Raw genomic sequence first — 15,160 nt, forward strand, 5'->3', positions numbered from 1 at the left:
ACATATATTCACCATCAAAATTCAGGAAGTCCTTACACTTAAAAGGGCTAAAACAAGTGCAACTCAGAACTGCATTCTGCAATTCAAAGATACATACATATAAATACATTTATACACAACGGGGAAAAAAATACGAACAGAAAACAAACCATGAAGTGCTTTAATGGTGTTCTCTCAAAAACTTACAGGTTAACCTTCCATAAAAAAAGGGTGGGGGGTAAAGGAAAATGTTTTAAGGATTACTTGAAGCAAACTACACAGATAATACTAAAATCCAGCAGATTCATATGAAGCAAGAGAAAGAAAACCTATGTTCAAAAGACACAAACTATGCAACATTCTCATTAAACAGGCAAGTATGAACAATCCAATGAAACATGCGATAAAGCAGATGATGGTCCATTGAAAAAGTTCAGTGTAGGATATACTAATTTGGGGAAAAAGCAAATACTGCATACACTAAGGAATTGGCTTTATGAAATATTAAGACAATGGTAATTAAGTTGCTAAAATCTATAGACACTAGACACTGACAATGATTTTGCTTAGTAAGTATCTCCCCCTTCTGGGTAAGGAATACGGAAAACATTTTCTGCAGCCACTCGTATTAAGAGCAATCCAGTGAATGCCAAGTGTGTTTCTTAATCACATCATTCAATCCAGCAATTCGAAGGACATTATCAATACCTTTTGATTTATTTAGAGTAGAATCATATTTAGAATATAATCTTATAGATAAAGCCAATTTGTTAAAGGAACTATAAAAAATTCATCAGCTGATATCCCACAAGAAACTTTAATATACATTACACTCAACATTTATTTGCAGTTACGCATTCACATTTAAAAATAAATAGAAAGTTTCTTTAGGTTCAATAGAAATTCTATAATGGCAAGTGTTCCAAATCTGAATGCCATGTATAGGTACTGCGTTCTAAAGAGATAAAAACCTGACAAGATTTCATAACCATACTACATATTTTTGTACATTTCAGCAAAAAAAATCTGATTCGCTTTATGATATAAACAGTACCCATACAGCCAAACAGCGATATAACTGTTTCATAATTAAAAGATTTCCTTCCATACCAATAAACATATCAATTTTAATGACATTAGGCCACAATAAACTTTCTATAATTAAAAATCATAAAATTAAAATGCCCTTGAAATCAATTTTAGAAAGCTTTATTTTAAATCTTTGTCTGGTATTTTGGTAAGACCTTCATTGACTATGAATATATTACTGGAATTACCTTAGGATATAAAGAAAGATATGTCCCTGATTGAAAGAAAAATTTATATCTAATTTTATTATTATTGGAAAAAATCAAAGAAGGTGGAAGGAAATACCCCGAAATGTGTTCTATAGTATGGAAGGTACTCTTTAATATAAACATGCTCTCTATAAAGGCAAAAGAGAAACAAGCCTCCTGAATAAAAATCCCACAAAGTACTGCCTAAATTCTCAGGAAAGTATACAACAAAACAGAAAATATATGTATATATGCCTTTGTAAACCAATTAGTTACTACACTGCCATATTTTTACAGATAAAAAGAAAATCATTACTGCCCAGCTCCCAGTTAATCTCTGAATTAATGTAAAAGTAAAATTCATATTGTTCCATAGTTATTTTAGCTGGGGTCCATTTTAGGAAATATTAAAAACACTAGAAGAGGGGAAAAAGTTTTTTTAAAGTTTCTGAAAACTGGTTATGGAATGCAACTAAAACAGTACATTTCATTACTAACACACTAAAATAGCTGTTAATAATAAGCTGGGTTTCTAAAGCTAGCTTTGGTTTCTCTACACATCTTAATTTAAAATGAAAAGGCAAGTAATTTTCTCTTCACCAAAACAGTTCAGTCATATGGTACCTGTATTCTCTAACAACGTCTTTGGTGTGTTGGGTCTGTTAATGATTTCTACAAGCTGGTGCAACACCATAGGAATATAAGGCTGCATCTCTATACCTAGATCATTCCCAAAAGAGAAAAACAAAAGAAAAATTTCAACGTTAAAATACCAATTTTGCTCCCTTTATTAACTGTGACAAAAGCTATTTATAAATCTATAAAACTCACTTAAATTTAAAAACAAAATGCAAAAAAGGCCATTACAAAAATATTAAGGCATCTAACAATTTATACTTTTAAAAAAGAAAAAAAGTCTTACCCATTTGAATGGAGATTTCTCCAATTGCCCATGTGGCATTATTGCAGACGGAAATGAACTCTGGATTTAGGTTGGTTCCCAATATTGGCATAAAATCAGCTAGAAAAAAATGTTTTAAAAACTATGTAGTAAAACTTATCAACAGCAGTGTATTGTGCTTTAAAGAAAACCTACTAGGTGGAAACCGAAATGCAGGCAAGAAATAGCAATATTTTAAAGGTGTTGGTAAATATTTAGCTTAAGAAATGGGAAGAGGCAATATCTGGACTTTCATATAAAGTAGACCAGGAACATAAGTTTTGGCATTTTTCAGGTATGACTAAAAAGAGGTGGTCAAAGTACTCTTGTCAGCAGACTGAGAAAACTGAAGTGAGGAATGCATGACACATTAGAGGTTTCTTCAAAACTAGTTTATCACATGCATAAAATTTTTTAAAAGTCAGTGATTTTGGTTTTTAAAATAACTTTTACCCTAGTGCTCGAATTGTAGTCCCTCAATATCATTTTGCACTTAAAAGGAATGAGGGCTCTCAAGAGAAATGTTTCACTGCAGGATAAGGGCAGGAAATGTACCAAACAAACCTGGACTTTGTGCTATACCACAAAGAACTCAGGAGTCAAACATAAGCTCCCTATGCCCATAGGTAGGACAATACGGGTATCACTGAGTTCATACTAATACTCAAAAAAAACAAACACAAACTAAACTCTGAAACACAATATAAATACCTGTGGAGCATGCTGGGAATCAATTTTGAAAACTGGTAAATAAAGAGAAAGAATCAAGCAATGATCCTGCCTCTCCTATAGGATGTGTACCTCAGGGAAATAATTTATTGATATGGAAAATGTCTCTATATTTTCACTATTAAATGAAGAATTAGAATATGTTTTAAAACCCTTAATAAATTAGTGGATCTGAAACCAGGGTTTCTCAGTTTCAGCAATGCTGATAATTTGGGCAGATCATTCTGTTATGGGGGGGCTGTTGTGTGCCTTGTAGGACGTTGAACAACATCCTTTGCCTTTATGCACTAGATACCAGCAACACATCCCCAGGTTAAACAAAATGTCCCCAGATGCTGCCAAATATTCTGCAGGAGGGGGTGGCACACAAAATTGCCCTGGTTGAGAATCAGTAATATACCTGATGGTTTATTTTAATACATCATAATTAATGTTATTACTCAAAGTTCAGAAATACAATTATTCACAAAAGTACAACTGGGAATTGGGTGAAGAAACTTCCAGTCTATAAGAAATAAATTCTGGGGATATAATGTATCACATGGATGACTATAGTTAATTCTGTAGGTATATTTTACTTACTTATTTAAAATATATATCTTTATTGATTTCAGAGAGAGGAAAGGAGAGGGAGAGAAAGAGATAGAAACACCAATGATGAGAGAGTCATTGATCGGCTGCCTCCTGCACGCCCCCAACTGGGGATGGAGCCCGCAACCCGGGCATGTGCCCTGACTGGGAATCGAACCCCGATCGCCTGGATCCTTGGTTGATGCTCAACCGCTGAGTCGCACCCGGCCGGGCTACAGGTATATTTTAAAGTTGCTAAGAGAGCTTAAAAGTTCTTATCACAAGGAAGAACAATCTTTCTAACTATGTGAGGTAACGGATATTAACTGCACTTGTTGTGGTAATCACTTCACAATATATACATAAGGCGTACAACATATCAAATCATTATGTTGTATACCTTAAACTTATAAATTACCTAGTGTGTCAATTATATCTCAATTAAATTGGAAAAGGAAAACCCCAAAGAAACAATTGCATCAAATTAAAAAAACCTTTTAAATCAATGTTTTAAACCCAGGTTTATTAAATCACGTATAAATAACTATCATCCAAAATGACTGCATATAGAAATGAAGAAAAAAATAACCCAAATCCCATTTAATCCATGGGTTTGATGGATTACATCATTAGGATTACATTATTCAAGAAATCCTGCTATCTTCACAGAAAGCTAAGACAAATGCTACGCTATTAAAACAAGAACAAACCACTATTTACTTTGTAAGTAAGTTGTCTGAAAAGTTTCTTATGGGATCTGAAAAAGTATGCTGCTTTATCCTGAGAAACCTAATTAAAATGCTGACATAATGGTGAGTTCAAGGGAACTCCCATTGCGTCTGCTTCAATCAGAGCAACTGTAACCAATCAAACGTACATTTACAAATGTTGGCATTCCATGAAATTACATTTTAATAATAAAAAACATCTCTGATGTTAAAAATCACATCATAGCAGCTGAAAATATTCATACCTATACAAGGCTTAACATGCTGAAAGCAAGCTTTTGTCAGATCACCCAACAGGGCAAAGGAACTCTGTCGAACTTCTGGCATTTTATCCTATAAGAAATAAGAAGAAATTAACCCCAGTGTGACACAAGAGAACCAGGTTTCAATTCATTTTAATTTAACAGGTCTCACCTGCATGCACTGATACATTAGTGTTAGAATGTTACTTCGGGCTACTAGCTGTTCAATGTTTCCTCCAAGTCCTTCAGCCAAGCCACTGAGTAAATCAAGAGCCACTATCATAAAATCTTTATCTGGAGCTTCATATTGATCTGGTTGAGCATTGTTGAGCTGAAATCAGACACAATTTTTTGAAAACTTACTTAGAATTAAAAAATTTTGTTTGTATACATTATGCCTATCTTTAGAAAAATGTTTATGATGCCAAGAGGAAGAGATACAAAAATTTTCTCAAATACCATGGCTTGTGCAAGAGTCTTCTGTACTAGGTTTACACAACGCTGATACACAGGTTCACAGTATGGAAGGAAGCCAGACTGCAGGGCTGTGGCAACTGAAGATAGGCACTAAAAAGAATAAAGTATGAGTGTAAAATTAGTTAACATTATGATAAATGCTTGAAAGTTTACTAATTCAGATCCTGGTTATTTCTGAGCTGGCTCTGCTAGTCTTTTCAAACCTCTCCTCTGGATGCCACTCATTGCTGTTAAGTTTGCCAGTGGGTCAGGGTAGGTTTCCTCAGAAAAAAATGTAAAAAAGTTTCTAGTCCTGGCCAGTGTGGCCCAATTGGTTGGGCGACATCCTGTGCAGGACACATGCCCTGGCTGAGGGCTCAGTCCCCAGCAGGGGGCATGCAGGAGGCAGCTAATTGATGTTATGCTTTCACATCAATGTCCCCCCCCCCCCCCCCGCATTAAAAATCAATAATTAAAAAAAAGTTTTGCCCAGCTGGGCATGGCTCAGTGGTTGAGCTTTGGTGTAGGAGCCAGGTGATTGGGGTTCAATTCCCGGTCAGGGCACATGCCCGGGTTGCGGGCTGCAGCCGATCAATGACTCTCTCATCATTGATGTTTCTCTCTCTCTCCCTCTCCCTTCCTCTCTCTGAAATCAATAAAGATATATTAAAAAAAAAAAAAAAGTTTCTATAATGAATGTTATCTTACAAGAATAGATTAAGTTTATGTATTCCTATTTTTTCTCAAATGTAAGAGAGAACCATTGCTCCTGGTCCCAGAAGTTTTTACTTCTCTGGCTAGGGACAACCCATGGCAGAAGTGGTGACCCCTGAAATGACAGGGGAACAAGAATGACAATGACTGAACTGGATCTAGCAATATCAAGTCATTTAGGTTTAAGTTATCACATTTGATAGTGTTATTTAAACATCATATAACATTTCTTTTTAATTAAACATGTATTTAGTTCATATAGGAATTAAAACTGCAAACTAGACAGAAAGGGTATAATGTGAAGTCTCTCTCTTTTAGCATCAAGTCCCAATGCTATGTCACATATGTGTGAGTATATGTGTCTAATATAATAGATAATATATGTATATAAAAATTAAACTATAGTTGACCTTTGAACTACACGGGTTGGGGGTGCCAACCCTAACTTTCGACTCCCTCCAATCTTAAGTTATCCCCTGGTATCCCATAGGGGACTGGTTCCAGAACACCCCCTAGGATATCAAAATCTGACGATGCTCAAGTTCCTTATATAAAATGAGGTAGATAACACACCCAGTCAGCCCTCCACATCCATGGACACCCAAATGGGGATCAAAAACAGTACAGGCATTTATGGAAAAAAATATGCAAGGGTCAACTGTGTATTAATTATTGGATAGCTATATATCTATATCAAGAAATATGATTAAATAGAGACAGATGTATATGATATGGAAAGAGCTCATGACAATTAAGAGCAGGTTTTAAAAAAGGGATATCTGTAATACTTTCAACAATAAAGATAAATTAAAAGAAGAGCAGGTTTGAGCTTTGGCAGACATGGATCAGTGGTTAGAGGGTCAGCCTACACACCAAAGGGTTAGGGTTTGATTCCTGGTCAAGGGCACATACCTGGGTTGCAGGTTCAATCTCCTGCCACGGTTGGGGCTTGTGCGGGAGGCAACCAGTCGATGTGTCTCTCTCACATCGATGTTTCTCTCTCCCCCCCTCTCCCTTCTACCCTAAAAAATCAGTGGAAAAAATATCCTCAGGGGAAAAAAAAGGCTCCCCATTTACAACGAGACACAGAACAGCAGACTAGAAAACATGTATAATATAATCCTACTTAACAGTATTTCTTAGTACAGATGCACTATAATGAAAGTAAAAGAAGTTACATATTTATCAGCATTTTAACAGAAATGGTGGATTGTAAATTTTTTAAAAACAGTTATCACATATACCTATTTAGATTTAAATGTTTTTGATAAAACACAAATTAAGTCAGGGGTACCAGTTTAGTGTACCTCAAGCAAAGGGAAGAGGTCTTTGTCTTCATCCTTTAACATGTTCCATTTCTGGATCAGTGGAGGCATTAGCATCTGAATATATTCCTATTTACAATAATGAAAAACATGTAAGCTCCATTAATGTCAACAAGTCCATTCTGAGTCTATGAAAATTAAAATTCATTTAGAGTAACTGTGTAAAATTACAGAATGTATTTTAAGGCTCTCTGCACCTTTAAAATTTTTATTTTTTTGCCTATCTTTTTAATTTATATGACTTTGTTCTATTTTCAAGTCATCTTACATCTTTTGAAACAAAATACATACAAACATACCATACATAAAAATTACTTGATCATAATCAGGAATGATTCGTATAAGTTTTACTCTTTAGCGACTGAGTTTTTAAATTCTGGGGCCTATGACATGTAATATGGCTCTAGTTGTACAGTATGTTATAAATGACAGGTCTGCCTTATAGAGGTATTTGTAGAAAGACTAATAATCACTTAAGTGCCCTTATTTAAACTGAAGAATCCATAAAGCCAAGTAAATAAATGTAGTAATAATGTAAACAAGGAGCACCGATTCTAACGGGTCTGAGACATTCAGAAAACACCCTCCCAAACAAAACAAAACAAAACAAAAAAAAAACCAACACCAAAGGCAAAACCCCACAAACCAAGTGTCTTCCATCAAGTTTTAAGTATAACTTATAAACAGAGACAATTTCTTAAGACATGCATATAGCAATCATAAACAAAATCTATCCCTCAGCAGGAATTCTGAACTATATTAAAATTCTAGTACTACAAGTCCAATCCCATTCTCTTTTTCTACTCTGCACACTACTAGAGACAGAGTGTGGCTCCCTGGCCATACTTCTGTATCACTATTTACCATTTCTAAGCTATTACCCCAATTTCTAATTGTTTTATCTAGTGTATTCCCCATACGTGTAAGTTCTGGTGAGAAAACAAAGATGTCTAGATGTGGTACTCTAAAGCTACAGTGTTTATGAAGTGGTAGATACAAAAACACTTTATAAATAAAAGTTATAAAAGTTTATATACAGAGCACAAAACCTTTATCCCCTTTCTTTTAGTCTACAAAGTGTTTTGCATTCATGTGAGATGCTGCTGTAATTTCCATAACAACTATCTATTTATTGTTTTCATAACAGTTAACCACAGACACTTACTGGTTTGTTTAAATGGTGTCCTACTGAATCTGCTAGTGTTCCTATGGCATCGTAAAGAATGAGCAGGTTTTTATGCTGGTATTTACTAAATGCGAAGACCAAGGTATCAAGTATATAAGCAAGGTAAGGAACAAGTTCTGTACAAGCCTCCTCTTCTAGGGTAGCAAAGGCACTGTAATGAGAGAGAGAATATTAGTGTTGTAGAAAAGGAATCCTTTAAAATAGAGATAGAAAGCTAAGTCTATAGTTTAAAGAGTATCTGTTTACACTTTATATGCCTAAAACAATGAAAAAACAATGTCTCTATTCTCAGGGAGCTTACATTCTAGTGCTTGTTCCAGATTAATAAAATTAGAATTAGAACTGTTAAACTCTAATTCACATTTTACCCTTCAGATGCATACCACAGGTCACAAAATGACAAATATATTTAATACTTAGGAGTGTTTGACATGTATAAGAACACAGCAGTATTACAACCTCAAATGTTTCACTTAGTGGAAGGGGGAAGTAGGGTGATATAGATCAAAGGGCACAAATTTTCCATTATAAGAACTCTGAGGATCTAATGTACAGCACAGTGACTATAATAAGTACTGTAGCTCACTCTTCCCCCACCAGCAGGCCCAGCCTTTCCCTTCCCCGCCTTCTTTCCCCCAGGCATGTTACCATTACCTTTCTCTCCCCTAAGCTCCAGGGGCCCCTTCTTTTGCCTCTGTTAACTTTCTAAATAAACTTTTTCTTATTAAAAAAACAAAAACATTTTAACAAAATAAAATAATATGTATTGTATACCTGAAAGTTGCTGAGAGATCTTAAGCACTGTCACCAAGAAAAAAGAGTTACCTATATTATCTATGTGAGGTGATGAATGTTATCTTGATTTTGGTAATTGTTCTACAATGTATATGTATATCAAATCATATTGTACACTTTAAATATATACAGTATTTGTCAATTATTCCTCAATAAGTTTAAAAAATGTTTCTCTAAGCTCCACACTAGAGTGCCAAGTACACTTGTTATTACAAATTTGCCTTATGTATGGCTTATCTATTAGAACAAATGTACAAGAAAGGAAAAAACTCTAGTCTCAATGTAATCACTTCAATTTAGGCCTAAATTTGCCATGGCCCTTCTTTCTAAGTGAAAGTCCTGCTCGTTAGCAGAGTGAACTAAATAAGCACACTAGCACTTGCCATAAATTATATAGTTGTTTGGTACTTCCTACTAGTTTCAAGATGGCAGGAACTTAAGCCCAGCATTTAACATATGCCTAACAATTAGCAGAAGGCTAAAAAAGTGCCAAATAAATAAACTACAGGAAATCAAATATAATCTGTATCCTACGCCCCTTAAAAAAAAATTTAGTGCTATTAATCACCAAAAGCCTCTTGTTCAACTTTCTTTAATCTTATTATGAATTAAAACTCTTCCAGATATTTTTGCTTCAGATCTGGAAAAGTCTAATTCCACTTAAATTTATTTTCCTCTAGTTCCAAAAACTGAACTATTTGTAGTAATGAAACTGCGGATCTGCTATAAAAACAAAATAGCTCCAAACTCAACTGACAAAACAGCTACTCAAGCAGACACACTAAGTGACAGATAGCAGGTCGCTGTGGGACTTTCTGTGGAGTTATGTTAGTTGACCTGTAGACTAATGTGAATCTGCTCTAACTTTGCTATTGCTTGAAGAGTAGGACCCTTGCTATCACCACTCCAGATACCGATGGGAATCAGGGTGACACATAATTCTACTGTTATAGCGGGGAAAGGGTGTGTGTGTGTGTGTTAAGAAACAGCCAAGGCTGATGTCTATTTAGTGACATTTGGATTTACAAAATTATAAGGTGATAATTACAGATAATAAAAACCCCATTAATGGTTTAATACCAACATTCCACCACAAGGTTGAAAACTAGTTTCTCACTGAAATACCCACTTCTTTCCCGTGCAATGAACATTTTGTTATGAATCTGTCCTACCTGCAGGCAGCTTCTTGTACTCTCTTGTTGCTATCCAGGATACGCTTTAGCAATTCTGTCATTAATGGCTTCAGGTATGTGTCTGGGGGCTGGCTGACTACCCAGTGTGCATAGCGGCTCAGAGTCCAGCATGTTATGGAACGCACAAGAGCCTTTTTATCAGAGAGGCACTGAATAAGGTGAGGAATGAGCTCAGGCAAGTATGGAATCATGCCTTGCATACAACCTAGAAAAAAAATAACAGAAAGCTTTCGGAAAGTGCTAAAATATGGTTAAAACAAAACCATTTCAGTTGAATATTAAACTGACACATGCATCCATGAAAAACATTCAGATCATCTCCATTGTAGTAACTATTCTGTAATAATCTGTTCTAAAATTATTAAAAACTGAAATGAGACCTAATTGCTCCTACATATACTTTCCAGCAGGGTTAGGAAAGCTCACTTTACTTCTGCTACAACAATTAAGACTTTCAGAAATGCCTTTAAAACTTTAATTTCTTCTAGATAGGTGCTTACAGGTAGGACAGAATAATAACCCTTTATAGAGAATGATGACCCTCTTATCATGTATCTTACATGTACGTATGAAACAAAGTTGTTTTTCTAGCAATGGGAATGCTTCTGACAGAGTCCTGTCCTCTCATTCTGTTCCCTTTATCACAACAAAAGCATCTGCAAAATATCTGGCTGGGGATAGAAGTAAGCCTATGGCTGTTTAGTTAATAACTGTTTACCAGTTCAAAGTAAACACTTATTTTAAGATGGCTTTTGGATTCAAATATCCCTTTCAAGGTTAATGTGAATCATAGTCTTCTCTTCCCTGTATCAGCAACACAAGAGCAAAGTATGTAAAGTCAAGAGTGAACAGTCTTTGCTTATAGAGTAACAATTCCTTAAAGCAGCCTAGTCGTATTAAGGCTAATTATTAAGGGCTTTACAGTTCAAATGTGACCTAGACTTACCTTCGGCAATTGCTCCTAAAACCAAGATGCCTGATTCTTTAACAACCCATTCATGATGAAAAAGCAATTCTTTCAAAAGTGGCAAAATATGTGGCAAAAGCTCATCACGATACACATTTGCAAGAACATCTAGGGCAGCAGCAGAACATTTTCCTAAGAAAATATTTAATTCAAAAATATTTCATTAATCTCTATTATCTTTTAGTTACACACACACGTAAAATGAGTATCTGCTGCTGTACAACACTTTATTCATACCTTTGTAGAGTTTCAAAGAATACAATAGGAGGCAGTCTGTCACATGAAAAAAATTCTGAGTACATTTTTATGACCAAGAATTAGCAAACTATAAATTGGAACAAAAGTAACCAGTACAAGACACACAAAATATGCTGGAAAACATTCTTTACAGACTAAGGAATTATTAACTATCAGACTACATATAAATTCAGATTTCATTGAACATAATCATTTTAGAAAACAAAAAAATTAGAAAGATCAAAAATATAATTAAGCATCCAAATTTTCCCCAATATGAACTAGGCATAATAAACGGTTAATCATAAACTATTAGATGATGCTAAAATCCTTTTTTTTTTTTTTTTAAAGCTGCTATATTGGCCAGAAGTAATAATTTAATAAGGGTCTTAAGTTATACTGTATGGGTAGATCCATACAAATGAACATTATGCTGCCATGAAACAGATGAAATCTATATGTACTGATATGGAATGAGTTATATAATATATGGAGAATCACCAGCAGAGTACATATAATCTGATTTCACTTTTGTAAAGTCAGCCTCCTTTCCAAAAAAGAAGATATACATGTGTTTTTCTGTATGTGCAGAGAAAAGATTCTGGAAGGATATAAAGATGGGTGAGATGTGAAGAGAAAGTGCCCCCTCCCATGAAATGCACATTACTTTTGAAGAGTTATCTATATCGTGTTAATCCACCCTGCCCTTGACATGAAAGGATACAGTGGGAGGTAACTTGTGACAGTAGTGAGATTTGGGTTCCGATATGAGATTTGTAAATGTGATATGCATGCTAAGTCGCTACTGGCCTACATTAGGCACTCTAAGAAACTGGTAGTTATAGGAAACTAAATGGGCAAGAGGAATTAGCATTATTTAACCAAATGAATTATACATTCCAGGCTGATGATTCGTGTCCTTAACCACTTCATAGTTACTAGAAAGCCCAACACACTGAATTATAGCACTGATTCTCACCTGGCGACAGTTTTGTTTCCCGGGGGACATTTGGCAATGTCTAGAGACATTATAGGTTATCAGAATTGTGTGTGTGTGCGCGCGCACGCGTGCGTGCCACTGGCATCTACTGGGTAGAGGGCAGGGATGTTGCTAAACATCCTATAATGTGCAGGGTAGCCCTCACAACAAAAAATCCTATGACCCAAAATATCATTAGTGCTGAGGTTGAATAACCCTACACTAGAGCAGTGGAGCTTTAAAAACCAGCAAGCAAACAAGCAAAACACAGGTGTCTAGTTCCTCCCTGGAGTTATTTAGAGTGTGGCCCAGAATGCCGGCTTGACAGATAATGTGGATTTGCAGCTAAGGATGAAAATGAGAGATTTAAAAGATATTTTGTAAGTTTGAATATGACAAAGCAATTTATATTATTTTAGAATTATCCATGATAAACAGCAATTCTCATGCAAATTAGCACAAAAATAAGTTTATGTAAAGAAAACAGAAAGTTTATGGCCAATGTTCCTGTTTTATAGGATCAAACAAAATATATAGTCTTTTGACAAATGACAGTTTGAGATATATTTAAAGAATATAATGAGCCCAGCAGGGCATGGCTCAGCGGTTGAGCAGCGACCTATGATCCAGGAGATCGGGGTTCGATTCCTGGTCAGGGCACATGCCCGGGTTGCAGGCTAGGCAGCTGATCAATGACTCTCTCATCATTGATGTTTCTATCTCTCTCTGTCCCCCTTCCTTTCCTCTCTCTGAAATCAATAAAGACATGTTTAAAAAATAAATAAAAAATAAATAAAATATATTAAAAAAAAAAGAAAAGAATATAATGAATAGTAAATATAAGAACAGATCCACCAGAAAAATGCAAACCATAACCATATCTACTGCACATATGCTGGGAAGGCTATAATGAAAAGGTAACAACTATTGGCAAGAAACTGTAATCTTAAGTGGTGGAGTCACTTTGGAAAACAGCCTGGTAGATTCTCAAAAGGTTAAAAGGAGTTACCATATGACCTAGTAATCCCACTCCTGGGTATATACCTAAGAGAACTGAAAACACACGTTCACACATACACTTTACAGAAACATTAACAGCATCATTTGGCTACTCACAATAGCCAAAAGGGGGGGAGACAACAAAATGTCCATCAACTGAGAAATGGGTAAATAAGATGTTGTAAATCCACACAATGAATTATTTTTCCACATTAAAAAGGAATAAAGTATTGATACATACTACAACATCGATGAATCTTGAAACAGGCTAAGTGAAAGAAGCCAGTCACAAAGGACCTCATATTGTATGATTCCATTTATAGAAAATGTCCAGAATAGGCAAATCCATACATACAGAATATACACTGGCAGCTGTTTAGGGCCGGGGGACTGAGAGAAAATGGGAATGACTGCTAACGGGAATGGGTTTCTTCCTGGGATGATGAAAATGGTCCAAAATTTACTGTGGTGATGGTTGCACAACTCTGAATACACTAAAAACCACTGAGCTGTACTGTTAAATGGGTGAATCATATGGCATGTAAATTTTCTCTCAATAAAGCTGTTACCAAAGCAGGCAACTGTGCTTTTCCCTCTCCAACTTACTTAGATTCCAGTCAGAAATTGTATCGTCATCATCAATTTCATCGTCGTCATCATCTTCCTCTTCGATGCCGTCTTCATCATGCTGCTGAGCCACTGTTCTTGATCGATGAAAACGGGGCCTTATATCCTGTTCACTATCAGGAATCGTTTCATCTTCTTCAACATCACCCTGTGTTTATTTTATAGAGAAAATTTTGGTGATATTCATTATAGGCTAATAATATGCCCGAGTGAAAGAATCAGAATATGCAGAGATGGGGACAGTGGTCATGCACAGAATTCTGAAGTACACCTCCCTCTTCTTTAGGAAGGGGGAATAGACTATTCCCTAACACTCGTTAGGTGTTAGGTACTGTCAACCACATCACAGTGCGTCCTAGCCGGCCGGTATAACCCAGCGAGCACTTGAATCCCATTCTGCCCATATTTAAGGTATTTTAATGCCTCTATCTTTGAATTCTCTGTAGCATATTACACATAACAGGAAGCCTATTTACATATGGTTTATTCTAAATAAATGTTCTATTAGCTGAATTCAAAGATTTACTAAGTCAATAAAAATAATCTTCCTTATTCACCAGAAGTTTCCTTACCTTAAGTAGGATTATATCTATATCTGAGTACTTCATGCCATTCACTAACACAGGAATCAACCTATAGAAAAACAAACTCATGAAAAAAAGAACTAAAGATCAATAAAATTATTAACAAGCTTTTATATACCAATAATACCAATGATAAGCTCTGGACGGGTAGCTCAGTTGGTTATTAGCACCTCATCCCAATATGCCAAGGTTGCAGGTTTGATCCCTAGTGAGGGCACATACAAGGAGCAACCAAAGAATGCATAAGTGGAACAACAAAAATACCAGTGAGACAACCACCACTAACGTTGTCTTACAGCATATTTTGTGCTGTCTGCTCTACTCGAACAATGAGTACATAATTCCTAACATATATTGTAGTTCTTTTTAAAGTCATGCATGGGATCCATTAGATAAAATCTTAGTGGAGATAAGATTAATAGTGCTTAGAAATAAATATAATAAGAAACAATAGCAATTTCTTCCCTAAGAATTTACCCAAAATATACCAGCAAACATTCCCTTGTTTGTTTTTAAAATCCTCACCCAACGATGTGTTTCCATTGATTTTTTAGAGACAGGAAGGGGGGGGGGAAGAGAGAGAAAGAGAATCATTGATCAGTTGCCTCCTACACATACCCCAACCAGGGACTG

The 15,160-nt window shown here is 35.5% G+C and overlaps 1 protein-coding gene across 2 annotated transcripts in view; it reads right to left on the minus strand.

Moving 5' to 3' along the window:
* Positions 1 to 15,160, minus strand: part of TNPO1 (transportin 1) — an 86,089-nt gene that overhangs the window by 9,098 nt on the left and 61,831 nt on the right. For both annotated transcript variants that reach the window (XM_081133765.1, XM_081133766.1), the window contains exons 10-20: positions 14,516 to 14,576; positions 13,923 to 14,091; positions 11,081 to 11,233; positions 10,114 to 10,339; positions 8,126 to 8,297; positions 6,943 to 7,029; positions 4,925 to 5,032; positions 4,638 to 4,796; positions 4,469 to 4,556; positions 2,179 to 2,277; positions 1,881 to 1,976 (exon numbers count right to left, since the gene is read on the minus strand). In XM_081133765.1, coding sequence (XP_080989891.1) covers positions 1,881 to 1,976; positions 2,179 to 2,277; positions 4,469 to 4,556; positions 4,638 to 4,796; positions 4,925 to 5,032; positions 6,943 to 7,029; positions 8,126 to 8,297; positions 10,114 to 10,339; positions 11,081 to 11,233; positions 13,923 to 14,091; positions 14,516 to 14,576 — 1,418 coding nt within the window. The remainder of the gene's footprint in view (positions 1 to 1,880; positions 1,977 to 2,178; positions 2,278 to 4,468; positions 4,557 to 4,637; positions 4,797 to 4,924; positions 5,033 to 6,942; positions 7,030 to 8,125; positions 8,298 to 10,113; positions 10,340 to 11,080; positions 11,234 to 13,922; positions 14,092 to 14,515; positions 14,577 to 15,160) is intronic.

This window comes from Miniopterus schreibersii (assembly GCF_964146895.1).
Source record: "Miniopterus schreibersii genome assembly, chromosome: 3".
NCBI classification, from domain to species: Eukaryota; Metazoa; Chordata; class Mammalia; order Chiroptera; family Miniopteridae; genus Miniopterus; species Miniopterus schreibersii.